The 26,370-nt window shown below is 45.1% G+C and overlaps 1 protein-coding gene and 1 long non-coding RNA gene across 3 annotated transcripts; one reads left to right on the top strand and one right to left on the bottom strand.

The window, feature by feature from the left end:
• Nucleotides 1–2,098: 2,098 nt before the first annotated feature.
• hadhb (hydroxyacyl-CoA dehydrogenase trifunctional multienzyme complex subunit beta) lies at nt 2,099–26,370 on the bottom strand. The gene is made up of 16 exons (XM_035765197.2): nt 26,233–26,370; nt 25,679–25,753; nt 19,713–19,754; nt 19,531–19,627; nt 19,406–19,450; nt 19,088–19,187; nt 18,914–19,001; nt 12,536–12,723; nt 10,848–11,028; nt 10,477–10,598; nt 10,188–10,267; nt 10,043–10,090; nt 9,840–9,927; nt 5,450–5,524; nt 2,678–2,842; nt 2,099–2,603 (listed from the first exon to the last, which is right to left on the bottom strand). Exons 2-16 carry the CDS (start codon nt 25,746–25,748, stop codon nt 2,568–2,570), a joined length of 1,425 nt encoding a protein of 474 aa, XP_035621090.1. The 5' UTR covers nt 25,749–25,753; nt 26,233–26,370; the 3' UTR covers nt 2,099–2,567.
• LOC127918042 (uncharacterized) lies at nt 5,531–9,258 on the top strand. Of its 2 annotated transcripts, XR_008098543.1 has the most exons (4): nt 5,531–6,169; nt 6,252–7,843; nt 8,520–8,985; nt 9,049–9,258. It is a non-coding gene; the product is annotated as an uncharacterized LOC127918042 (long non-coding RNA). The 2 variants fall into 2 exon arrangements; XR_008098542.1 differs by having other exon boundaries at nt 8,520–9,258.

Below are 26,370 nucleotides of genomic sequence, written 5' to 3'. Positions count from 1 at the left end.
AGTAGCAGCAGTTTGTATGTGAGTGGGTGTGGGGGGGTGTAGAATCAGTATTAATGTATATGCATTTTATTTGTGAGTGAGCAAATTATGTAGTGTGTTTGTGTGAGTTGGAGTGAAAATGTGTGTGTGCGCGCGCGCGCGTCAGTGTGTAGGGCCCTTTGAGTGTATATAGAGAGTGCAAAAATTAAAAATCAATAAAGATGCAATCCTAATTAAGATAGCCCGTTTATCTATTTGTTCAGTCTTATTTATTGGGGATAGAAGCTGTTCAAGAGCCTGTTGGTGCCAGACTTGATGCACCGGTACCTCTTGCCGTGGGCAGCAGAGAAAATAATCTATGTCTTGGGTGGTTGGAGTCCAACGATTTTCCAGCCCTTCACACTACCTGATATAGAGGTCCTGGATGGCAGGGAGCTCGGCCCCAGTGATATACTGAGCTGTCCGCACCAAACTCTTGTCGTGCCATGCGATCGAGGGTAGTGCTCTTGCCATACCAAGCTGTGATGCAGCGTCAATATACTCTCAATGTAGAACCTTTGTGGATTTGAGGGCCCATGCCAAACTTTTTCAACCTCCTGAGGGGGAAGAGGCACCGTCGGGGCCTTGTTCCTGTGTATTTGGACCATTTTAAATCTTTAGTGATTTGGACACAGAGGAACTTGAAGCAGCCCCGTCGATGTGGATGGTCGCCCCTCCATTTCCTTTGTAATCCGTAACGGTAGCCACAATCGGCGGGCGGCGGAGCCTGTGTGATACGATTCTACTTTTCCCTACATTTTCCTGTTGCTCGTTTAATGACTATTCGGAGGCCTTCTTGTACTTCTTCCTGTGTTCGGCCATAGCTTCAGGGTTGTCTACAACTGCTCTGTGTGCGGTAGCCCTGCTCTTTAGTTTAGCTCCAACCTCTGTGTTAATCCAGAGCTTTTGATTGGGGGTAGCAGCAAACCCTCCCCGGTGGTGGTAAACTTGTCTCGAAACATAATCAAATCAACGCTAGCAAAGCAGTCTTAAAGCATATCCTCTGATTCTGGTGACCATTTCTCAACGGAGTAAATCGCAGGTACATTTCAGCTTCAGCTTGTAAACAGGAAGCAAGAGTGTTGGGGAATAATCAGAATTGGTAACATAGGTAAGATGTTTTATTTTTATGATATGCTTATGAGTTATTTCTCATGAGAATTTATTTTGTTGTACTATAGTGGTGGCCATTGGCAGTTATCTGTTCTATGTCAGGACTGAGTTGCATGGGCCGCAGAGAGGGGAGAGGTCAAAGTGTCATCATGTGTAAACATATCTTTTGCTCCACTGTGTCTGTGAGGAGTCACTCCCTACTTTTCCCATCGGGGAGAGGAGGATGGCAGTGTCTGGAATCATTCTATGCTCCCGGTGAGCTTGTCCAGGATTGGTTGTATCTAAATGACAATTTGATATATGCCTGTTGATATGGAGGATTGGTTTATGGTTCTAGGGTTTGAGTAAGGAGACAAATATGAACAATTTATGATGTCTATGGGTCACTGATAAGTCGTCTTAACGCAGCCTTGAAATATAAAACGGACAGAGTCCAGGAGCCAAGATGATTTGGATGGACTCCATCATTCCTGTAGAGCATTTTCAGTTTCCAAAAGCTGTCAAAGTAGACTATAAAAGCTAAAGTCGTCTAACGCCAGTAGCCTGCTGAATTTCACACAGCCGTGGATGAGAGATGTTACAGGGCCGAAATAATTGGCCGCATTTTAGAATCTTTCAGAGATCAGTTACTTGAAGCTGATTGGTCAGACCAACGTTGGACAGTCCATTCCACAGGAGCTTCCTGTTTAAAGTTTCTGCCTAGAGGTGGGAGAAGCAGAATGGAGGCGTGATCAGATTTATCTCAGAAAAGGAGAGCTCATGATGCCTGTTGTACAGGAGCTGTGTGGATACCACTCCTCCATTCTACAAGTGTGATCAACACAGCCAGCTGCTAACCATACCATAACAGTAGCTTTAAGCTAGTTACAGTACAACAAGTTTCTATGAAGAAAATGTTTTAGATTTCAAACTTTTTCATGGTAATGGAGGTTACAAACAGAAAATAAATGACAACTCTACGGGAAGCTGTAGGCGAGTTCTATTTTTTAATTAAATCATTGTAGTAACACATTAATTTGTAAGAAAACAAAAAGGCAGAGTACAAACATGTCATATTGATCTGAATGATCGGATCAGGGCGCATCTCAAGAGTAATGGCTTCTCCTCCATCTGCCCTGATAAGAACACAGCTGATGGCATCACGGTAGACAAGTACAGACTAAGAATTTCCTTTCATGAGAGGAAATGAGGAGGCCACAGACTATGGAGAAAGGCCCACTGTTACTGTCTGTGTGAATGCTACTGCCGCGGTGCACCCTAACAGCAAGGCAACCTAAAACTCTGCTATAATTTACACCCTCTCCTCCACACAAACACATGCCCTAACCCAACCAGGCAAAGTGGTGTTAGTATGTACAGTCTGATAATGTGGGTGTTACTCCACTATGCGTACACAGTCTTCTCCTGCATCATCTCAGTCCTCCCAGAATCCTGTTCTACTGGGGGTATGCTTCGATCACCATCGCATGGCCCTGAAACACACAGGTAAGATGACTTTTCTGTCCATTACATTGAATTAACTGGAGGTGTTGGTGAGGCGTGTTACCTGTCCTCCCGCAGCGCATGCAGCCACTAGTCCATACTGGCCCCCCTCCTTCAGCAGGCGGTGTGCTACCGTGGTTACCAGACGGCAGCCGGTGGCTCCAAACGGATGACCAAGAGACAGACTGCCCCCCCACAGGTTAAACTTCTCCATGGCAGGGGCCCCCACCTAAACAGGCACCAGAGTTAGGGGAAGGAACATCTCTGCTGGACAGACCAGACACCAGAGTAAGGGGAAGGAGCATCTCTGCTGGACAGACTAGACAGCAGAGTTAGGGGAAGGAGCATCTCTGCTGGACAGACCAGACAGCAGAGTTAGGGGAAGGAGCATCTCTGCTGGACAGACCAGACAGCAGAGTTAGGGGAAGGAGCATCTCTGCTGGACAGACCAGACAGCAGAGTTAGGGGAAGGAGCATCTCTGCTGGACAGACCAGACAGCAGAGTTAGGGGAAGGAGCATCTCTGCTGGACAGACTAGACAGCAGAGTTAGGGGAAGGAGCATCTCTGCTGGACAGACTAGACAGCAGAGTTAGGGGAAGGAGCATCTCTGCTGGACAGACCAGACAGCAGAGTTAGGGGAAGGAGCATCTCTGCTGGACAGACCAGACAGCAGAGTTAGGGGAAGGAGCATCTCTGCTGGACAGACCAGACAGCAGAGTTAAGGGGAAGGAGCATCTCTGCTGGACAGACCAGACCGCAGAGTTAGGGGAAGGAGCATCTCTGCTGGACAGACTAGACCGCAGAGTTAGGGAAGGAGCATCTCTGCTGGACAGACCAGACAGCAGAGTTAGGGAAGGAGCATCTCTGCTGGACAGACTAGACAGCAGAGTTAGGGAAGGAGCATCTCTGCTGGACAGACTAGACAGCAGAGTTAGGGGAAGGAGCATCTCTGCTGGACAGACTAGACAGCAGAGTTAGGGGAAGGAGCATCTCTGCTGGACAGACTAGACAGCAGAGTTAGGGGAAGGAGCATCTCTGCTGGACAGACTAGACAGCAGAGTTAGGGGAAGGAGCATCTCTGCTGGACAGACTAGACAGCAGAGTTAGGGGAAGGAGCATCTCTGCTGGACAGACTAGACAGCAGAGTTAGGGGAAGGAGCATCTCTGCTGGACAGACTAGACAGCAGAGTTAGGGGAAGGAGCATCTCTGCTGGACAGACTAGACAGCAGAGTTAGGGAAGGAGCATCTCTGCTGGACAGACTAGACAGCAGAGTTAGGGGAAGGAGCATCTCTGCTGGACAGACTAGACAGCAGAGTTAGGGGAAGGGAGCATCTCTGCTGGACAGACTAGACAGCAGAGTTAGGGGAAGGAGCATCTCTGCTGGACAGACCAGACAGCAGAGTTAGGGGAAGGAGCATCTCTGCTGGACAGACCAGACACCAGAGTAAGGGGAAGGAGCATCTCTGCTGGACAGACTAGACAGCAGAGTTAGGGGAAGGAGCATCTCTGCTGGACAGACCAGACAGCAGAGTTAGGGGAAGGAGCATCTCTGCTGGACAGACTAGACAGCAGAGTTAGGGGAAGGAGCATCTCTGCTGGACAGACTAGACAGCAGAGTTAGGGGAAGGAGCATCTCTGCTGGACAGACCAGACAGCAGAGTTAGGGGAAGGAGCATCTCTGCTGGACAGACTAGACAGCAGAGTTAGGGGAAGGAGCATCTCTGCTGGACAGACTAGACAGCAGAGTTAGGGGAAGGAGCATCTCTGCTGGACAGACCAGACAGCAGAGTTAGGGGAAGGAGCATCTCTGCTGGACAGACCAGACAGCAGAGTTAGGGGAAGGAGCATCTCTGCTGGACAGACTAGACAGCAGAGTTAGGGGAAGGAGCATCTCTGCTGGACAGACTAGACAGCAGAGTTAGGGGAAGGAGCATCTCTGCTGGACAGACTAGACAGCAGAGTTAGGGGGAGGTCTTTGTTCCAGTTCTCTTAAAGACTCAGGAACTTTCCCAACTACACATCTTTTAACCCGCTTTGGGCTGAATGTATCATGCAAAATTACTGTCTTACCTCAATTGGTTTCAAACTAAACTATTTTGTGACAAACTTCTTGAAGCTGTGCAGCACAATTTCCTACATTTTCCCCATGTGAGCCTACCCCTTAGCAATTAGAGTTTCAGCCAGTGAGGACCTGCCTTACAACAGGCCTACAAGCCCTCAGTCCAGCCTTTCTCAGCCTATCGCGGACAGTCTGAGCACTGATGGAGGGATTGTGTGTTCCTGGTGTAACTCAGGCAGTTGTTGTTGCCATCCTGTACCTGTCCCGCAGGTGTGATGTTCGGATGTACCGATCCTGTGCAGGTGTTGTTACATATGGTCTGCCACTGCGAGGATGATCAGCTGTCCATTCTGTCTCCCTGTAGCGCTGTCTTACACGTCTCACAGTACAGACACTGCAGTTTATTGCCCTGGTCACATCTGTCGTCCTCATGCCTCCTTGCAGCATGCCTAAGGCACGTTCACGCAGAGGAGCAGGGACCCTGGGCATCTTTCTTTTGGTGTTTTTCAGAGTCAGTAGAAAAGCCTATTTAGTGTCCTAAGGTTTCATAACTGTGAACCTTAATTGCCTACCGTCTGTAAGCTGTTAGTGTCTTAACGACCGTTCCACAGGTGCATGTTCATTGATTGTTTATGGTTCATTGAACAAGCATGGGAAACAGTGTTTAAACCCTTTACAATGAAGATCTGTGAAGTTATTTGGATTTTTACAAATTATCTTTGAAAGAGGGATGTTTCTTTTTTTTGCTGAGTTCATATATAGTTAATATTTTACCTTAGCCTTCCGTCCCATGTAGGTCTGTGCAAACCAGTCTGAATCCAACGCTTTCAGGTTAGCCATGATCTGGCCCTGTTAAAACACACAGTGGTGTTACTATAGATAGAGGGGAAACATTGAGTTATAGAACAGAGCAGTGAACTCTTCCTCAATATCACAATCAGTACGTTGTCAAAACTAAACATCTAAATCCAATTTCATTTATCACACACCAAGAATACAACTGACAGAAAAATGCTTAAACTTTTAGGTGCAAAGAGTTATATAAAATACACAAGAATGGAGCAGCAGTTAAAGTCAGAAGTTTACATACACCTCAGCCAAATACATTTAAACTCAGTTTTTCACAATTCCTGACATTTAATTCCCTGTCTTAGGCCAGTTGGATCACCACTTTATTTTAAGAATGTGAAATGTCAGAAAAATAGTAAGGATAATTATTTCAGCTTTTATTTCTTTCATCACATTCCCAGTGGTTCAGAAGTTTACATGAACTCAATTAGTATTTGGTAGCATTGCCTTTAAATTGTTTAACTTGGGTCAAACGTTTCAGGTAGCCTTTCACAAGCTTCCCACAATAAGTTGGGTGAATTTTGGCCCATTCCTCCTGACCAAAGCTGGTGTAACTGAGTCAGGTTGGTAGACCTCCTGACCAGAGCTGGTGTAACTGAGTCAGGTTGGTAGACCTCCTGACCAGAGCTGGTGTAACTGAGTCAGGTTTGTAGGCCTCCTGACCAGAGCTGGTGTAACTGAGTCAGGTTGGTAGACCTCCTGACCAAAGCTGGTGTAACTGAGTCAGGTTGGTAGACCTCCTGACCAGAGCTGGTGTAACTGAGTCAGGTTGGTAGACCTCCTGACCAGAGCTGGTGTAACTGAGTCAGGTTTGTAGGCCTCCTTGCACACACATGCTTTTTCAGTTCTGCTAAAAATACATTTTAAATTCTATAGGATTGAGGTCAGTGCTTTGTGATGGCCACTCCAATACCTTGACTTTGTTGTCCTTAAGCCATTTTGCCACAACTTTGGAAGTATGCTTGGGGTCATTGTCCTTTGGAAGACCCATTTGGAGACCAAGCTTTAACTTCCTGACTGATGTCTTGAGATGTTGCTCCAATATATCCACAATTTTCCTACCTCATAATGCTATCTATTTTGTGAAGTGCACCAGTCCCTCCTGCAGCAAAGCACCCCCACAACATGCCACACCCGTGCTTCAGGGTTGGGATGGTGTTCTTTGGCTTGCAAGCCTTCCCTTTTCCCCCCAAACATAACGATGGTCATTAAGGCCAAACAGTTCTATTTTTGATTCATCAAACCAGAGAACATTTCTCCAAAAAGTACGATCTTTGTCCCCATGTGCAGTTGCAACCCGTAGTGTGGCTTTATGGCAGTGGCTTCCTTGCTGAGCGCCTTTCAGGTGATGACGATATAGGACTCGGTTTACTGTAGATATAGATACTTTTGTACATGTTTCCTCCAGCATCTTCAGAAGGTCCTTTGCTGTTGTTCTGGGATTGATTTGCACGTTTCACACCAAAGTACGTTCATCTCTACGAGACAGAACGCATCTCCTTTGCTCCCAGGGATGAACCAGACTTGTGACGGTCTACAATTGGCTGATTTCTTTTGATTTTCCCATGATGTCAAGCAAAGAGGCACGGAGTTTGAAGGTAAATCTTGAAATATATCCACAGGTACACCTCCAATTGACGTCAATTAGTCTACCAGAAGCTTCTAAAGCCATGACATAGTTTTCTGGAATTTCCCAAACTGTTTAAAAGGCATAGTCAACTTGTGTACGTAAACTTCTGACCCACTGGAATTGTGATAAAATTCATTGTAAAAAAAATAGTTGGAAAAATGACTTGTGTCATGCAAAGTAGATGTCCTAATCGACTTGCCAAAACTATAGTTTGTTAACAAGAAATTTGAGTGGTTGAAAAACGAGTTAATGACTCCAACATAAGTGTATGTAAACTTCCCGAATTCAACTGCATATACAGGGAGTACCAGATCACTGTGGAGTCAAACGTTTCACCTTTATTTATTTATCATAGTAGAAAATAACAATGGAATCACGTAGTAACCAAAGTGTTAAATTCAAGTATATTTTATATTTGAGATTCTTTAAAGTCGCCACCCTTTGCCTTGATGACAGCTTTGCACACTCCTCATAAGGTATTAGAGGTAGATATGTACATGAAGGCAGGGTAAAGTGACTAGACATCAGGATAGATAATAATAAGGTATTTGAGGTAGATATGTACATGAAGGCAGGGTAAAGAGACTAGACATCAGGATAGATAATAATAAGGTATTAGAGGTAGATATGTACATGAAGGCAGGGTAAAGTGACTAGACATCAGGATAGATAATAATAAGGTATTTGAGGTAGATATGTACATGAAGGCAGGGTAAAGTTACTAGACATCAGGATAGATAATAATAAGGTATTTGAGGTAGATATGTTACATGAAGGCAGGGTAAAGTGACTAGGCATCAGGATAGATAATAATAAGGTATTTGAGGTAGATATGTACATGAAGGCAGGGTAAAGTGACTAGACATCAGGATAGATAATAATAAGGTATTTGAGGTAGATATGTACATGAAGGCAGGGTAAAGTGACTAGACATCAGGATAGATAATAATAAGGTATTTGAGGTAGATATGTACATGAAGGCAGGGTAAAGTGACTAGACATCAGGATAGATAATAATAAGGTATTTGAGGTAGATATGTACATGAAGGCAGGGTAAAGTGACTAGACATCAGGATAGATAATAATAAGGTATTTGAGGTAGATATGTACATGAAGGCAGGGTAAAGTGACATCAGGATAGATAATAATAAGGTATTTGAGGTAGATATGTACATGAAGGCAGGGTAAAGTGACTAGACATCAGGATAGATAATAATAAGGTATTAGAGGTAGATATGTACATGAAGGCAGGGTAAAGTGACTAGACATCAGGATAGATAATAATAAGGTATTGGAGGTAGATATGTACATGAAGGCAGGGTAAAGTGACTAGACATCAGGATAGATAATAATAAGGTATTAGAGGTAGATATGTACATGAAGGCAGGGTAACGTGACTAGACATCAGGATAGATAATAATAAGGTATTTGAGGTAGATATGTACATGAAGGCAGGGTAAAGTGACTAGACATCAGGATAGATAATAATAAGGTATTTGAGGTAGATATGTACATGAAGGCAGGGTAAAGTGACTAGGCATCAGGATAGATAATAATAAGGTATTTGAGGTAGATATGTACATGAAGGCAGGGTAAAGTGACTAGGCATCAGGATAGATAATAATAAGGTATTTGAGGTAGATATGTACATGAAGGCAGGGTAAAGTGACTAGGCATCAGGATAGATAATAATAAGGTATTTGAGGTAGATATGTACATGAAGGCAGGGTAAAGAGACATCAGGATAGATAATAATAAGGTATTAGAGGTAGATATGTACATGAAGGCAGGGTAAAGTGACATCAGGATAGATAATAATAAGGTATTTGAGGTAGATATGTACATGAAGGCAGGGTAAAGTGACATTAGGATAGATAATAATAAGGTATTTGAGGTAGATATGTGGATAAGAGTCAAATAAAGAACAGCATATGATTAGTGTGAAAGTGTGTGTCAAATCAAATTGTACTGGTCACACACACACGTGTATAGAAAGTAGTGTGTTTGTGAGTGTGTATATAAAGTGCAGTGTGTGGGTGTAGGGTCAGTAGAGATAGTTTTGGGACCATTAAGATGTACTGGGCAAAATAAGCTAATCATGGACTTCAAGAAAAGGAGGGCCGAACAGGCACCCCATTAACAGACGGGACTGTAGTGGAGCGGGTCGAGAGTTTAGTTTCCTTAGTCATCACCAACGAACTGTCATGGTCCAAACACCCCAAGACAGTCATGAAGGCACCACAACATATTTTCCCCCTCAGGAGACTGGAAGGATTTGGCATGGGTCCCCAGATCCTCAAATTTCTACAGCTGCACCATCGAGAGCATCCTGACCGGTTGCATCACCGCCTGGTATGGCAACTCTCAGCATCTGACCTTAAGGCGCTACAGAGGGCAGTACATCACTAGGGTTGAGGTGCCTGCCATTCAGGACCGGTGCAGTTGCCATACCAAGGGGTGATGCAGCCAGTCAAGATGCTCTCGGTGGTGTAGCTGGAGGATCTGAGGGCCAAATCTTTAACCTCCTGAGGGAAAAGAGGCGCTGCCATGCCATCTTCATGACTGAGTTGGTGTGCGGGGACCATGTCAAGTCCTTAGTGATGTGGACACTGAGGAACTGGAAGGGTGTAGAACTTATACTGAGCTCCACAAAGGAGATACAACATGTAGGACAGAGTAACTCACAGCAAAGGCCTCATGGAACTCGAAGACATCGATGTCATCCATCGTCAACCCTGCGCGTGCCAGAACCTTCGGGGTTCCATATGCTGGCCTGAAGAGGAGAAACAAACTCCTGACCTACTCATCCTCCTCTAAGGTTATATAGACCACAGAGCTACTATAGCTGGGTTAAAGGTTCAGGTCTACTGTATGTCCGGGTTACTCACCCAAGCAGCAGCTGGTCTTTGGGGTCCTGAGACACGAACACAAAGTCTCTGCAGAACACACACAGCAGATATACAACACACGACTACACTGCAGATACTTTTATGTAGTATAGTATAAGAGCACTAATACAGTATAACAGAGTACCTGAGGTAGGCTTTGGGCTTGTATCCCATGGCCAGGGCTTTCTCTTCTGACATGATGAGGACAGCTGATGCACCATCGGTCTGAGGAACACAATTTAAACTCAGTCATTTGAAGTGTCAAGTAAAAGCTCTCTCTGTGTGTGTGTGTGTGTGTACCAGAAAGGAAGAGTTAGCAGCAGTAACAGTGCTCTGTGTGTGTACCAGAAAGGAAGAGTTAGCAGCAGTAACAGTTCTCTCTCTGTGTCTGTGTCTGTGTCTGTGTCTGTGTCTGTGTCTGTGTCTGTGTGTACCAGAAAGGAAGAGTTAGCAGCAGTAACAGTGCCATGAGGTTTGATAAAGGCAGGTTTCAGTTTGGCCAGCTGTTCCATGGAAGATGGACGGATCCCGTTGTCCTTGGCGACCGTGTCACGACCTACACACACACACACACACACCAATATTTGTGATCATGGCAGTCATAGAATGCTCTGTTTGATGCAGGGGTTGCCAAACGTTCTCACTTAGGTCTCCCCTTCCATCATTGGGAAACACCCCAACCAAATTTAGAAATTATACCACGTCCATTTTAACAATTTGGTAACCACTGGCATGATGGACTAACTAATCCTCTGGTCACTAGTCTCTCCAACACCCTAAAACCACCATGTGTCAACATGGTTACCTGGCACCTTGAAGCTGATGACGTCACTGAGGAGTCCTGCATCCTGAGCCTGTTTGGCTAGTGTGTGTGATCGTAGAGCGAACTCATCCTGCTCCAGCCGAGTCACTCCGAACGCCGCAGCAAGACGGTCTGCACTGTGACCCATCGTCTCTGCCGTGGAGAACTCTGCTACAGCAGGCAGCTAAACACACACATTATATAAAACACTATACAGTGCCTTCAGGAAGTATTCAAACGCCTTGACTTTCCACTTTGTTAAGTTACAGCCTTAAATTTTAAAATGTTTTAATTTATTTAACTACAAAAACTGAAATATCACATTTACATAAGTATTCATACCCTTTACTTGGTACTTTTTTGAAGAACCTTTGTCAGTGATTACAGCCTCAAGTCTTCCTGGGTATGAGACTACAACCTTGGCACCCCTGTATTTGGGGAATTTCTCCCATTCTCCTCTGCAGATCCTCTCATGCTCTGTCAGGTTGGATGGGGAGCGTCGCTGCACAGCTTTTATAAGGTCTCTCCAGAGATGTTCAATCAGGTTCAAGTCCGGGCTCTGGCTGGGTCACTCAAGGACATTCAGAGACTTGTCCCGAAGCCACTCCTACGTTGTCTTGGCTGTGTGCATAGGGTCATTGCCCTGTTGGAAGGTGAACCTTTGCCCCAGTCTGAGGTCCTCTGGAGCAGGTTTTCATCATGGATCTCTGTACTTCGCTCCGTCCATCTTTCCCTCGATCCAGACTAGTCTCCCAGTCCCTGCCGCTGAAAAACATCCCCACAGCACGATGCTGCCACCACCATGCTTCACCGTAGAGATGGTTCCTGGTTTCCTCCAGATGTGACGCTTGGCATTCCAAGAGTTCAATCTTAGTTTCATCAGACCAGAGAATCTTGGTCTTCATGATCCAAGCAGGCTGTCATGTTGCCTCTACTGAGGAGTGGCTTCCGTCTGGCCACTCTACCATAAAGGCCTGATTGGTGGAGTGCTGCAGAGATGGTTGTCCTTCTGGAAGGTTCTCCCATCTCTACTGAGGAACTCTAGATCTCTGTCAGAGTGACCATCGGGTTCTTGGTCACCTCCCTGAGCCTTGGTAATTCCAAACTTCTTCCATTAAAGAATGGAGGCCACTGTTCTTGGGGAACTTCAACGCAGCAGACATTTTTTGTACCCTTCCCCATATCTGTGCCTCGACACAACCCTGTCTTGGGAGCTCTACGGACAATTCCTTCGACCTAACGGCTTGGTTTTTGCTCGGATATTCACTGTCAACTGGGAGACCTTACATAGACAGGTGTGCTTTTCCAAATCAGTTGAATTTACCACATTTGGACTCCAATCAAGTTGTCGAAATATCTCAAGGATGATCAATGTAAACAGAATGCACTGGAGCTCGAGTCTCATAGCAAACAGGCTGAGTACTGACATTAAGGATCTGTTTTTAAATAGATTTACTGAAATATCTAAACCTGTTCACGCCTTGTTATTATGGGATGTTGTGTATAGATCTGTGTGTATAGAGCTGAGGATTTTTATTTATTTCATCAATATTAGAATAAGGCTTTAAAGTAACAACATGTGAAGAAAGTCAAGGGGGCTGAATACTTTCCAAAGGCACTGTATAAAACCCACATACGACAATCACAAATTAATTTCCTGAAGTTAAACACGTGGTATACATAACACACACCTCAGGTGTGAGATGAGCCATCCTGATAGAGCCTATAAGGCTGAGGCGTTGTCCGAGGGTCTTCGCTCTGTTCAGAGCCAACATGGTCTTCCTCATCTTCCTGCTGTGACGAATAGGAACGTCCGACATAAACTCCACCCCTCCAGCTACTATAGTATCACACTGGCCTGCTGTGATCAGCCCCACACCTACAACACACACACACACACAGTTACTATAGTATCACACTGGCCTGCTGTGATCAGCCCCACACCTACAACACACACACAGTTACTATAGTATCACACTGGCCTGCTGTGATCAGCCCCACACCTACAACACACACACACACACAGTTACTATAGTATCACACTGGCCTGCTGTGATCAGCCCCACACCTACAACACATACACAGTTACTATAGTATCACACTGGCCTGCTGTGATCAGCCCCACACCTACAACACATACACAGTTACTATAGTATCACACTGGCCTGCTGTGATCAGCCCCACACCTACAACACACACACAGTTACTATAGTATCACACTGGCCTGCTGTGATCAGCCCCACACCTACAACACACACACAGTTACTATAGTATCACACTGGCCTGCTGTGATCAGCCCCACACCTACAACACACACACACAGTTACTATAGTATCACACTGGCCTGCTGTGATCAGCCCCACACCTACAACACACACACACACACAGTTACTATAGTATCACACTGGCCTGCTGTGATCAGCCCCACACCTACAACACACACACAGTTACTATAGTATCACACTGGCCTGCTGTGATCAGCCCCACACCTACAACACACACACAGTTACTATAGTATCACACTGGCCTGCTGTGATCAGCCCCACACCTACAACACACAAGTCACACACCGGTACCTGTGGCCATAGTCACACACCGGTCGGTACCTGTGGCCATCATCACTTTGAGCCACTGTACCAGCTGTCTTCTGTCGGGGGATTAGGTGATCCTCCAGCTGCCTCTCCCTGTCCTAATCAATCAACTGCCTGGACCACTGTGACCCTCCCCCCCCCGGGCCATGCTGTCTGGACCAGAGCTCTGTCCTTTTGGCTGTTGTGTCCTGCACACAGCCTGAACCACCACTCTCTGGACCAGAACTCTGTCCTTTTGGCTGTTGTGTCCTGCACACAGCCTGAACCACCCCTCTCTGGACCAGAACTCTGTCCCTTTGGCTGTTGTGTCCTGTACACAGCCTGAACCACCCCTCTCTGGACCAGAACTCTGTCCTTTTGGCTGTTGTGTCCTGCACACAGCCTGAACCACCCCTCTCTGGACCAGAACTCTGTACCTTTGGCTGTTGTGTCCTGTACACAGCCTGAACCACCCCTCTCTGGACCAGAACTCTGTCCTTTTGGCTGTTGTGTCCTGCACACAGCCTGAACCACCACTCTCTTGACCAGAACTCTGTACCTTTGGCTGTTGTGTCCTGCACACAGCCTGAACCACCACTCTCTGGACCAGAACTCTGTACCTTTGGCTGTTGTGTCCTGTACACAGCCTGAACCACCCCTCTCTGGATCAGATATTCTTCACATCAACAACATATGAATCACTACAAAACGTATTGTATGACCTCTTATACACTATATTAGGCCCAGCCTGTCCTCTTATACTCTATATTAGGCCCAGCCTGTCCTCTTATACTCTATATTAGGCCCAGCCTGTCCTCTTATACACTATATTAGGCCCAGCCTGTCCTCTTATACACTATATTAGGCCCAGCCTGTCCTCTTATACACTATATTAGGCCCAGCCTGTCCTCTTATACACTATATTAGGCCCAGCCTGTCCTCTTATACACTATATTAGGCCCAGCCTGTCCTCTTATACACTATATTAGGCCCAGCCTGTCCTCTTATACACTATATTAGGCCCAGCCTGTCCTCTTATACACTATATTATGCCCAGCCTGTCCTCTTATACACTATATTATGCCCAGCCTGTCCTCTTATACACTATATTAGGCCCAGCCTGTCCTCTTATACTCTATATTATGCCCAGCCTGTCCTCTTATACTCTATATTATGCCCAGCCTGTCCTCTTATACTCTATATTATGCCCAGCCTGTCCTCTTATACTCTATATTAGGCCCAGCCTGTCCTCTTATACTCTATATTAGGCCCAGCCTGTCCTCTTATACACTATATTATTTACAAGTCCATGCTAGGTAAAGCTCCGCCTTATCTCAGTTCACTGGTCACGATGGCAACACCCATCCGTAGCACACGCTCCAGCAGGTGTATCTCACTGATCATCCCTAAAGCCAACACCTCATTTGGCCGCCTTTCGTTCCAGTACTCTGCTGCCTGTGACTGGAACGAATTGCAAAATCGCTGAAGTTGGAGACTTTTATCTCCCTCACCAACTTCAAACATCAGCTATCCGAGCAGCTAACCGATCGCTGCAGCTGTACATAGTCTATAGGTAAATAGCTCACCCTTTTTCACCTACCTCATTCCCATACTGTTTTTATACTGTTTTTATTTATTTACTTTTCTGCTCTTTTGCACACCAATATCTCTACCTGTACATGCCCATCTGATCATTTATCACTCCAGTGTTAACCTGCAAAATTGTATTATTCGCCTACCTCCTCATGCCTTTTGCACACATTGTATATAGACTGCCCATTTTTTCTACTGTGTTATTGACTTGCTAATTGTTTACTCCATGTGTAACTCTGTTGTCTGTTCACACTGCTATGCTTTATCTTGGCCAGGTCGCAGTTGCAAATGAGAACTTGTTCTCAACTAGCCTACCTGGTTAAATAAAGGTGAAATAAAATAAAAAATAAATAAAATTATGCCCAGCCTGTCCTCTTATACACTATATTATGCCCAGCCTGTCCTCTTATACTCTATATTATGCCCAGCCTGTCCTCTTATACTCTATATTATGCCCAGCCTGTCCTCTTATACACTATATTATGCCCAGCCTGTCCTCTTATACACTATATTAGGCCCAGCCTGTCCTCTTATACACTATATTAGGCCCAGCCTGTCCTCTTATACACTATATTAGGCCCAGCCTGTCCTCTTATACACTATATTAGGCCCAGCCTGTCCTCTTATACACTATATTAGGCCCAGCCTGTCCTCTTATACACTATATTAGGCCCAGCCTGTCCTCTTATACACTATATTAGGCCCAGCCTGTCCTCTTATACACTATATTAGGCCCAGCCTGTCCTCTTATACACTATATTAGGCCCAGCCTGTCCTCTTATACACTATATTAGGCCCAGCCTGTCCTCTTATACACTATATTAGGCCCAGCCTGTCCTCTTATACACTATATTAGGCCCAGCCTGTCCTCTTATACACTATATTAGGCCCAGCCTGTCCTCTTATACACTATATTAGGCCCAGCCTGTCCTCTTATACACTATATTAGGCCCAGCCTGTCCTCTTATACACTATATTAGGCCCAGCCTGTCCTCTTATACACTATATTAGGCCCAGCCTGACCTCTTATATACTATATTAGGCCCAGCCTGACCTCTTATGCCTGACCTCTTATACACTATATTAGGCCCAGCCTGACCTCTTATACACTATATTAGGCCCAGCCTGACCTCTTATACACTATATTAGGCCCAGCCTGACCTCTTATACACTATATTAGGCCCAGCCTGACCTCTTATACACTATATTAGGCCCAGCCTGACCTCTTATACACTATATTAGGCCCAGCCTTTGGAACTTTGGTTTTCCTAGATATGGCTAATACACTGCTCAGAAAACTAAAGGGAACACTTAAACAACACCATGTAACTCCAAGTCAATCACACTTCTATGAAATCAAACTGTCCACTTAGGAAGCAACACTGATTGACAATACATTTCACATGCTGTTGTGCAAGTGGAATAGACAACAGGTGGAAATTATAGGCAATTAGCAAGACACCCCCAATAAAGGAGTGGTTCTGCAGGTGGTGACCACAGACCACTTCTCAGTTCCTATGCTTCCTGGCTGATGTTTTGGTCACTTTGAATGCTGGCGGTGCTTTCACTCTAGTGGTAGCATGAGACGGAGTCTACAACCCACACAAGTGGCTCAGGTAGTGCAGCTCATTCAGGATGGCACATCAATGCGAGAAGGTTTGCTGTGTCTGTCAGCGTAGTGTCCAGAGCATGGAGGCGCTACCAGGAGACAGGCCAGTACATCAGGAGACGTGGAGGAGGCCGTAGGAGGGCAGCAACCCAGCAGCAGGACCGCTACCTCCGCCTTTGTGCAAGGAGGAGCAAGAGGAGCGCTGCCAGAGCACTGCAAAATGACCTCCAGCAGGCCACAAATGTGCATGTGTCTGCTCATACATTCAGAAACAGGCTCCATGAGGGTGGTATAAGGGCCCGACGTCCACAGGTGGGGGTTGTGCTTACAGCCCAACACCGTGCAGGACATTTGGCATTTGTCAGAGAACACCAAGATTGGCAAATTCGCCACTGGCGTCCTGTGCTCTTTACAGATGAAAGCAGGTTCACACTGAGCACATGTGACAGACGTGACAGTCTGGAGACGCCGTGGAGAACATTCTGCTGCCTGCAACATCCTCCAGCATGACCAGTTTGGCGGTGGGTCAGTCATGGTGTGGGGTGGCATTTCTTTGTGGGGCCGCACAGCCCTCCATATGCTTGCCAGAGGTAGCCTGACTGCCATTAGGTACCTCAGACCCCTTTTGAGACCATATGCTGGTGCGGTTGGCCCTGGATTCCTCCTAATGCAAGACAATGCTAGACCTCATGTGGCTAGTGTGTGTCAGCAGTTCCTGCAAGAGGAAGGCATAGATGCTATGGACTGGCCTGCCCGTTCCCCAGACCTGAATCCAATTGTGCACATCATGTCTCGCTCCATCCACCAACGCCACGTTGCACCACAGACTGTCCAGGTCCAGACTGAGTTGGCGGATGTCTTAGTCCAGGTCTGGGAGGAGATCCCTCAGGAGACCATCCTCATCAGGAGCATGCCCAGGCATTGTAGGGGGAGTCATACAGGCACGTAGAGGCCACACACACTACTGAGCCTCATTTTGACTTGTTTTAAGGACATTACATCAAAGTTGGATCAGCCTGTAGTGTGGTTTTCCACTTTAATTTTGAGTGTGACTCCAAATCCAGACCTCCATGGGTTGGTAAATTTGATTTCCATTGATAATTTTTGCGTGATTGTTGTCGTCAGCACATTCAACTATGTAAAGAAAAAAGTATTTCATAAGAATATTTCATTCATTCAGATCTAGATTTTAGTGTTCCCTTTTTTTTTGAGCAGTATATATATAAATACACCTTATGGAACAGCAGGTACTGAAGCAACAAACAGACACACAGATCTTGTGTTGTAGATATGTGGTAGTAGAGAAGATGCTGAGGGAACAATGTACTGTGAAATCTGTTATGAATGTATTATAATGTATTATAATGTATTATAATGTACATCTGCCTAAATGTTGCTGGACCCCAGGAAGAGTAGCTGCTGCCTTGACAGGAACTAATGGGGATCCATAATAAACCCCAGGAAGAGTAGCTGCTGCCTTGGTAGGAACTAATGGGGATCCATAATAAACCCCAGGAAGAGTAGCTGCTGCCTTGACAGGGGGGATCCATAATAAACCCCAGGAAGAGTAGCTGCTGCCTGGGCAGGAACTAATGGGGATCCATAATAAACCCCAGGAAGAGTAGCTGCTGCCTTGGTAGGAACTAATGGGGATCCATAATAAACCCCAGGAAGAGTAGCTGCTGCCTTGGTAGGAACTAATGGGGATCCATAATAAACCCCAGGAAGAGTAGCTGCTGCCTTGGCAGGAACTAATGGGGATCCATAATAAACCCCAGGAAGAGTAGCTGCTGCCTTGACAGGAACTAGTGGGGATCCATAATAAACCCCAGGAAGAGTAGCTGCTGCCTGGGCAGGAACTGGGGATCCATAATAAACCCCAGGAAGAGTAGCTGCTGCCTGGGCAGGAACTAATGGGGATCCATAATAAACCCCAGGAAGAGTAGCTGCTGCCTTGACAGGAACTAATGGGGATCCATAATAAACCCCAGGAAGAGTAGCTGCTGCCTCGGCAGGAACTAATGGGGATCCATAATAAACCCCAGGAAGAGTAGCTGCTGCCTTGACAGGAACTAATGGGGATCCATAATAAACCCCAGGAAGAGTAGCTGCTACATGGGCAGGAACTAATGGGGATCCATAATAAACCCCAGGAAGAGTAGCTGCTGCCTTGGCAGGAACTAATGGGGATCCATAATAAACCCCAGGAAGAGTAGCTGCTGCCTTGGCAGGAACTAATGGGGATCCATAATAAATACAAAAATCACAGACCGGTACATGTGGTCATAATTACAGACCTGTTGTCATAGCGACGTTGGAGGAGATGCAGGCCATGGTGACGGTGTGAGATGGGATCTTATCAGAGAAGCCTGCTCCCAACGAAGCCTGGAAAACACATTATACACTCAGCATACGTGTGACAGGGAAGGGGGGTGGTGTGTGTGTGTGTGTGTGTGTGTGTGTGTGTGTACCTCTCTAGCCACGTTGCTGGTCTTCACCTCCTGGATGACGGTTCCATAGATGATGTAATCTACTGCATCTTTAGGGAGACTGGTTTTATGCAGCAGACCCCTACACAGACACACCAGTGGGAGATCCCCATTAGCGACAGCTCCTCTTACCGGGTTTCCAACGACTAACAGGAAAAACATTACAAAACGACTTCACATCCATTTGGTTTTAGTTTTTATGTTAAGCATCTATGAATTACACATGTCAGTACATACACAGAACAAGCAGGTCACATGGAGAGGCGTTGTGAGATGGTGTATTAAACAGAGATGACTTACTGTAGAGCTGCTCTGGCAAGGTCATGGGGCATCAGATCAGCATATCTGGAAACAGATACATTTTGAACACAGACACCTTTTCAACCCCTCCCACCCCAACCAAACCTATGTGCCCCCAGCCTTACGTGGTTCCTGAGAGCAGGAACGGTGTTCGGACTCCTTCCACCAGAACTATGTTCTTCACTCCAGGTTTGGCCAATGTCTTCTTACTCTTAGTCTGGACTGGACACACAGACAAAGAATATATAGTAGACTGTGTGTGCCGTCACGAACGCAGGGCGCTCAAATAGTGTGTGTGTAGACTTACCCTGGGCATGGAGCTGGACAGATGTACTGAGGGAGCGGGTCGCTGTAGAGAAAACAGAGTGAGTGACAAGGGCTGACCCGGTTTCATTTATCACGTGTTTAATGTCTTACTTACACACTTTATTCTGTTATATTTGGTATCACTTGTTTGTTTTTCCTTAACCTCGGATGTGGGTGGGGCTAGGTCTACATAAGGGTGCTAATTTAACTCAAAAGCCCTGACGAAGGCCGTGAGGCCGATACGTAAAGCTCTGAGGAAGGGCGTGAGGCCGATACGTAAAGCTCAGAGGAAGGGTGTGAGGCCGATACGTAAAGCTCAGAGGAAGGCCGTGAGGACGAAACGCAAAGCCCTGACGAAGGCCGTGAGGCCGATACGTAGTAGTGGTTCTTAAAAGTTATCACAGTGCTTAAAGCATCAGACAAGTTCAGCAGCTTCATCTAGTATCTATATGGAAAAACACTGGGTTGAACATGTTGACCAATGGATTGGTCAAGAGAACAGACTACAGAACAGACTACAGAACAGACTACACTCGGTGGACCAAGATTTATTTTCACCCCAGTAAAACAGAGTTTGGTACAAAGACAGCATGATCTCATCTCATCCTAGTCAACACAGTTGTGTGTTTAAGGGTTTCCATTAACCGGTAATAGCCGGCTTTTGGCCCATAAACCAAAAAAAATTAAAAAGTTGGGGGGAGTCGGTCAAATTGTCCCGGGAAAAATGTAAATAACAGGTGATGTAAATACAATTGCCTTGTCATACTTACTGGTCTCCAGGTTCATTACTGGTCTCCAGGTTCATTACTGGTCTCCAGGTTCATTACTGGTCTACAGGTTCATTACTGGTCTCCAGGTTCATTACTGGTCTCCAGGTTCATTACTGGTCTACAGGTTCATTACTGGTCTCCAGGTTCATTACTGGTCTCCAGGTTCATTACTGGTCTCCAGGTTCATTACTGGTCTACAGGTTCATTACTGGTCTACAGGTTCATTACTGGTCTCCAGGTTCATTACTGGTCTACAGGTTCATTACTGGTCTCCAGGTTCATTACTGGTCTCCAGGTTCATTACTGGTCTACAGGTTCATTATTGGTCTACAGGTTCATTATTGGTCTACAGGTTCATTACTGGTCTACAGGTTCATTTGCGATATGTGTATTTTCTTTAGTCGTCATGCATCTTATTTATCACAGCAAATGTACAGAGCCTCGCAGTGGAATAACAGGATGACTGGATAATTATTATTATTATTATTTATTATTATATTACTGGATAATTATTATTATTATATTACTGGATAACTGGATAATTATTATTATTATTATTATTATATTACTGGATAACTGGATGGTGATGGAGTGAAACATTAACACTAGAACCGCCAAGACAGTCAATCTGACAGTTTTCAATAACTTGAACCCCTGACTTCTAAATCTGTATATTTTACACTAGCAGTACCCTGATAAATATCATAAAATAGAAACACTGTGCATTTCATCCTCAAAGTGCAATGAGTCAAAATGATCGTTTGCATATTTAAAGTCAGACTTCAAGCAGTACCGATAGCCACCAGTCTAAATAAATCCAACTAGAAAAACCTGGCCTCGATGGATGAAGGCAGGGGTCTCCAACTCATTCCATGGAGGGCTTAGTGTCTGCTGGTTTTTCCCATCCAATTACAACCTAGACAACCAGGTGAGAGAGGAGTTCCTTCCTAATTAGTGACCTTCATTAATGAAGTAAATGGGAGGTGTGAAATCCCACAGGCACTCAGCCCTCCGTGGGGTTTGACACAAGTGCTCTAAGGTAACATTAGAAAATGAAATGTAAATATTTGAAAAAGCATAATAAAAAATGTCCATTAGTTTGTTACCGCAGACTAAAAATGTAAAAAAAAAAAAAAATAAGTGTAAAATAAACTCGTCATTTGTTACAACTATGAAACAGAAAGCGTTGGAACAGTTTCATTATATAACAAAACCAGCTCCTCAGAGGACAAAGGGAATTTAATAAAAACAAATAGTGAAACGTAAAAAGTTATCATGTTTAGATAAAACTATACTCATTATATTCACGTCATCAAATAACTGATTAAAACAGTTATGAAGGTCTACAGTAGCCTCAACACCACCGTGGGAGCACATTGGTGTAGCCGGAGCACAGCTTTTTCCATCCTCCTCTGGGTACATTGACTTCAATAGAAAACCTAGGAGGCTCGTGTTTCTCACCCCCTTCCATAGACTTACACAGTAATTATGACAACTTGCAGAGGAAGTCTAACCTATCAAGAGCTCTTGCAGCTTGAACTAACATGTTGTCCACCCAATCAAAGGATCCGAGAATTCTTCTAGTACTGAAAGCTACAGCTACCTAGCATTGCATAACATGAGGTGAATCACGCTTCACCATCTGGCAGTCCAACAGACAAATATGGGTTTGGCGGATGCCAGGAAAACACTACCTGACCCAATGCAGAACCAACGGTAAAGTTTGGTGGAAGAGGAAAAATAGTCGGGGCTGTTTTTCATGGTTCGGGCTAGGCCCCTTAGTTCCAGTGAAGGGAAATCTTAATGATAGCGCATACAATGACATTCTAGATGATTCTGTGCTTCCAACTTTGTGGCAACAGTTTGGGGAATCCTGTTTCAGCATGACAATGTCATCATGCACAAAGCGAGGTCAATACAGAAGTGGTTTGTCGAGATGGGTGTGTTAGAAATTGACTGGCCTACACAGAGCCCTGACCTCAAGCCCAATGAACACCTTTGTGAAGACTTGGAACGCCAACTGCAAGCCAGGCTAATCGCCCAACATCGGTGCCGACCTCTCTAATGCTCGTGGCTGAATGGAAGCAAGTACCTCCAGCAATGTTCCATCTAGCGGAAAGCCTTCCCAGAAGAGTGGAGGCTGTTATAGCAGCAATGTTCCAATATCTAGTGGAAAGCCTTCCCAGAAGAGTAGAGGCTGTTATAGCAGTAAAGGGGGGGTCCAACTCCATATTAATACCCATGAGCAGGTGTCCACATACTTTTGGTCATGTAGTGTATGTTGACAATGATGTAGGCTGTGTGTAGCAGTTATGATATGAAGGTTTGGCTTGGAGGGGTTCTCACAGGGTCACAGACAGCTGATGTGTTGTGCACTGAAGTCCAGAAGCAAAGCAAAAAGGTGAGGAGAGCTCGTAGATGCGAGAAGGAATTATACAACGAGCAAAATGAACCGTGAATTGTGAGAGATCAGGGGTGCAGTCATCGCGTCGATTCCGAAAAACTTTTCTTAAACCGGAAGCGGGGAAAACATACCCAAATTTGCTGTTGGACTCATGATTACACCTTAGATCAGCTAGATGCAAGCACATGTGCAAGGTGGTGTTTAATGTGTTACTATCTGTCATATTGATTCCTCTCATTTCTCTAGACCTACGTTGTAAACTTTCATTCATAGGCCAGGTTGTAGCAACCTCATGATGGGTGCAGGGAACATTAGAGTATCATGTAATAGCCTAAACCTGTTAATGTTACATTGAAGTGGGTAAATGGAATATGACAGTCATCCAATACACTGTTTCAGAAATAAGACAACGGCCATAAAAAAAAATGTCATATTTTCCTCATCTTAAAACAGCACCAACCGCCACTGAACTAAAAATACCCAAACCAACAAAACGCACGTTGAGCAAGACGCGCAATGAAAAAAATAGCAGTAGCCTAAACATCAGCGCTTTGTGAAAATCGGCACAAAAGCAATAATACCATTATAATGAATGTGTCGACATGACAGCAGTCATTTAATAATATAATAATAAATGCCATTTTGCTGACGCTTTTATCCAAAGCGACTTACAGTCATGTGTGCATACATTCTACGTATGGGTGGTCCCGGGAATCGAACCCACTACCCTGGCGTTACAAGCGCCATGCTCTACCAACTGAGCCACAGAAGGACCACTTCTGGACATTATTTGTGGCCTCGCTCATGCTTACAGTATGGTGTGGGTTCACGTAAAAGTTGGATCTCATGTAGCTGTTTTCCCTTGTCCAACAGTCACCACTAGTCACTCTCGATTGTAACACTGTTCAAACATGTTGATTCCAGCTAAAACAGCTGTTGTGGGTTCTGTTCTGAGTGAATCTGCTGACAGCCTCTTATGGAATCTTTGCTGCTGCCTTGACCCTCATGTGTCTCTCCTGTAGGCCCTATGTTCGCCTGTCGCCCATCTCCTGGAGCAGGCCCCTATCCACATACGGGACAGCAGTTGAGAAGGTGAAAAGCTTTAAGTTTCTCGGCGTACACATCACTGACAATCTAAAATGGTCCCCCCACAAAGACAGTGTGGTGAAGGCACAACAGCGCCTCTTCAACCTTAGGACGTTGAAGAAATTCGGCTTGGCCACGAAGACCCTCAAACTTTTACGGATGCACCATTGAGAGCATCCTGTATCACCGCCTGATATGGCAAGTGCACCGTCTGCAACCGCAGGGCTCTCCAGAGCGTGGTGCAGTCAGCCCAATACATCACCAGGAACACACTGCCTGTCCTCCAGGACATGTAGGTCAGACTCCACTCTGCGGCACGTCAATCGGCAGGTTGAACATGGTGAGATTGTAGACTCCTAAATTGATAGCTGTAAAATTGCTTAACTGCACTAACTAGCTACTTCACATGCTGATATTTACTTTAGTATTATTGTGTGTAGCTACACTGGCTACCTAGCCTGCCCATACAGAGCATTGTGGGTTAGTAGTAGACTTGAGCTGAAACCGATTTCCACAACGATTTCCACGTTGCTACCAACCTTACAACACTGAACATGTAAAAAGTGTTGGTCCCATGATTCATGAGCTGAAACAAACAAAAAAAATCCTATCAATTTTTCCCATTTGCACAAAATGCATATTTCTCTCAAATTTTGCACACACATTTGTTTACATCCCTGTTAGAGAGGATTTCTCCTTTGAAAAGATAATCCATCCACCTGACAAGTGTGGCATATCAAGAATCTGATTAAATTGCATTATCATTACACAGGTGCAACTTGTGCTGGGGAAATAAAAGGCAACTTTAAAGTGTGCAGTTCTCACAACACAATGCCACAAATGTCTCAAGTTGAGAGAGCATGCAATAGGTATGCTGACTGAAGGAAAAGCCACCAGAGCTGTTGCCAGAGAATTTAATGTTAATTTCTCTACCATAAGCCTCCTCCAACGTTGTTTCAGAGAACTTGGCAGTACGTCAAACCGGCTTCACATCAACTTCAGCTCAGGACCTCCTTCACCTGGATCATCTGGGGGGGGGGGGGCTGTGGAGCATTTATGTCTGTAATAAAGCCCTTGTGTGTGGAATAACTCATTCTGATTGTCTGGGCCTGGCTCCCCAGTGGGTGGGCCGATTTGATTTTGTCTTGTGTAAATCAGTAAATTCATTAAAATTATTGCAGTTACATGTGTCAGTATATAATGCAAAATGAAACATTTGTTCAAAAAAAAAATTTGTTCTCAGTGTTATGTAACACTGTAAAGTATAGGAATTTGTGGTTTTGGGTGGATTTTTCCTTTACTTTCAGTTTTGTACTCTAGCTTCAAACAATATTTTTGGTTATGTAAAATATATTTCACAAGAGTGTAAATGGTACAATGATTCCCTACACTATACTTGCTTGATTTGTCATGAACTGAAATTAGGCAAACCAATACAAGTTTAGTAACCAGGATATGGCAGCACGTTTTCTACACAGTGCATATTTAACAACCCACTCTAGCTGTTGCATCTTATTCCCCCTCTTTAAAAATGTTTAACAAAGATTTAACCTGTCAAATATGGACCAAGAGGTGTGCTGTTTAGAATGATGTTTTCCCTGAAGCATATGAGTCCGGTAAATGTCTGATCAATTCAAATGCCGCCGGCCACTTGTCCGAAACCCTGTTTGGTGTGTGTGTGTGTGTGTGTGTGTGTGTGTGTCTCACCATACTGTACAGCCCAGGCAGGGTTGACTGGAGGACAGCACCGTAGAGAGTTCATCAACATGGACGCCATTTTATCTGTCAACACAAACAATGTGGTCCATATCAATAGAGTAGGAAGTGCAGTAATACAGTAGTTGTGCCCTACAGGCTGTAGGCTCCAGCCATGAACACGATGATTTGAAAATAAGCTGAATGTTACGCAGTAGCCCCTCCACAGAGACTGGCGCATGTTGCGGTTAAAGCTACTTCGTAGCTGTAGTTTCGATAATGTGTTGATTTACTGTGTGTTGTAGATATGGAGATGATGACAGATATAATCACTGAGGTATATAGGATTTAACCTACTACACTTTACAACCAGCCCCACCCCTCAACCCAGCGGTGACCCTTCACCCAGATCCCCTTCCAGAGAATGACAAGGGCAGAGTGACGAGACAGTCTCTAACCCTGTACACTAGCGGGACTTCATTAATTCACACACATTGTTAGTAGCTGTAGTTAAATGTATCCCAATGTTGCATTAAATGTGGTTTAGTGCAACTAACGCTCTTTACCTTATATCTGTCTCCCGGCAAAGCTCTCCTGTCGGTGTGTCTCTCCGGCGTCTGTGTCCTGAATCAGATGCGGACTATCAAACCGCCTGTGTTCTCAGGACCCGTAAAGGGGTTTGGTTGTCCTAAGAGATGCCCAAT

Source organism: Oncorhynchus keta, unplaced genomic scaffold (assembly GCF_023373465.1).
Source record: "Oncorhynchus keta strain PuntledgeMale-10-30-2019 unplaced genomic scaffold, Oket_V2 Un_contig_12886_pilon_pilon, whole genome shotgun sequence".
Classification (NCBI taxonomy): domain Eukaryota; kingdom Metazoa; phylum Chordata; class Actinopteri; order Salmoniformes; family Salmonidae; genus Oncorhynchus; species Oncorhynchus keta.
Note: the sequence above shows the minus strand (reverse complement) of the source record. Positions and strands in the feature narration are given on the sequence as shown.

What these genes read in the sequence shown, in the direction of transcription:
- hadhb (XM_035765197.2), bottom strand. Translation starts at nt 25,748, where the DNA reads ATGGCGTCCATGTTGATGAACTCTCTACGGTGCTGTCCTCCAGTCAAC. An exon ending in CCAGCAACGTGGCTAGAGAG is followed by an intron (nt 19,002 to 19,087) that starts GTACACACACAC and finishes TGTGTTTTCCAG; the next exon opens with GCTTCGTTGGGAGCAGGCTT. An exon ending in AAGCCCAAAGCCTACCTCAG is followed by an intron (nt 10,091 to 10,187) that starts GTACTCTGTTAT and finishes TGTGTTCTGCAG; the next exon opens with AGACTTTGTGTTCGTGTCTC.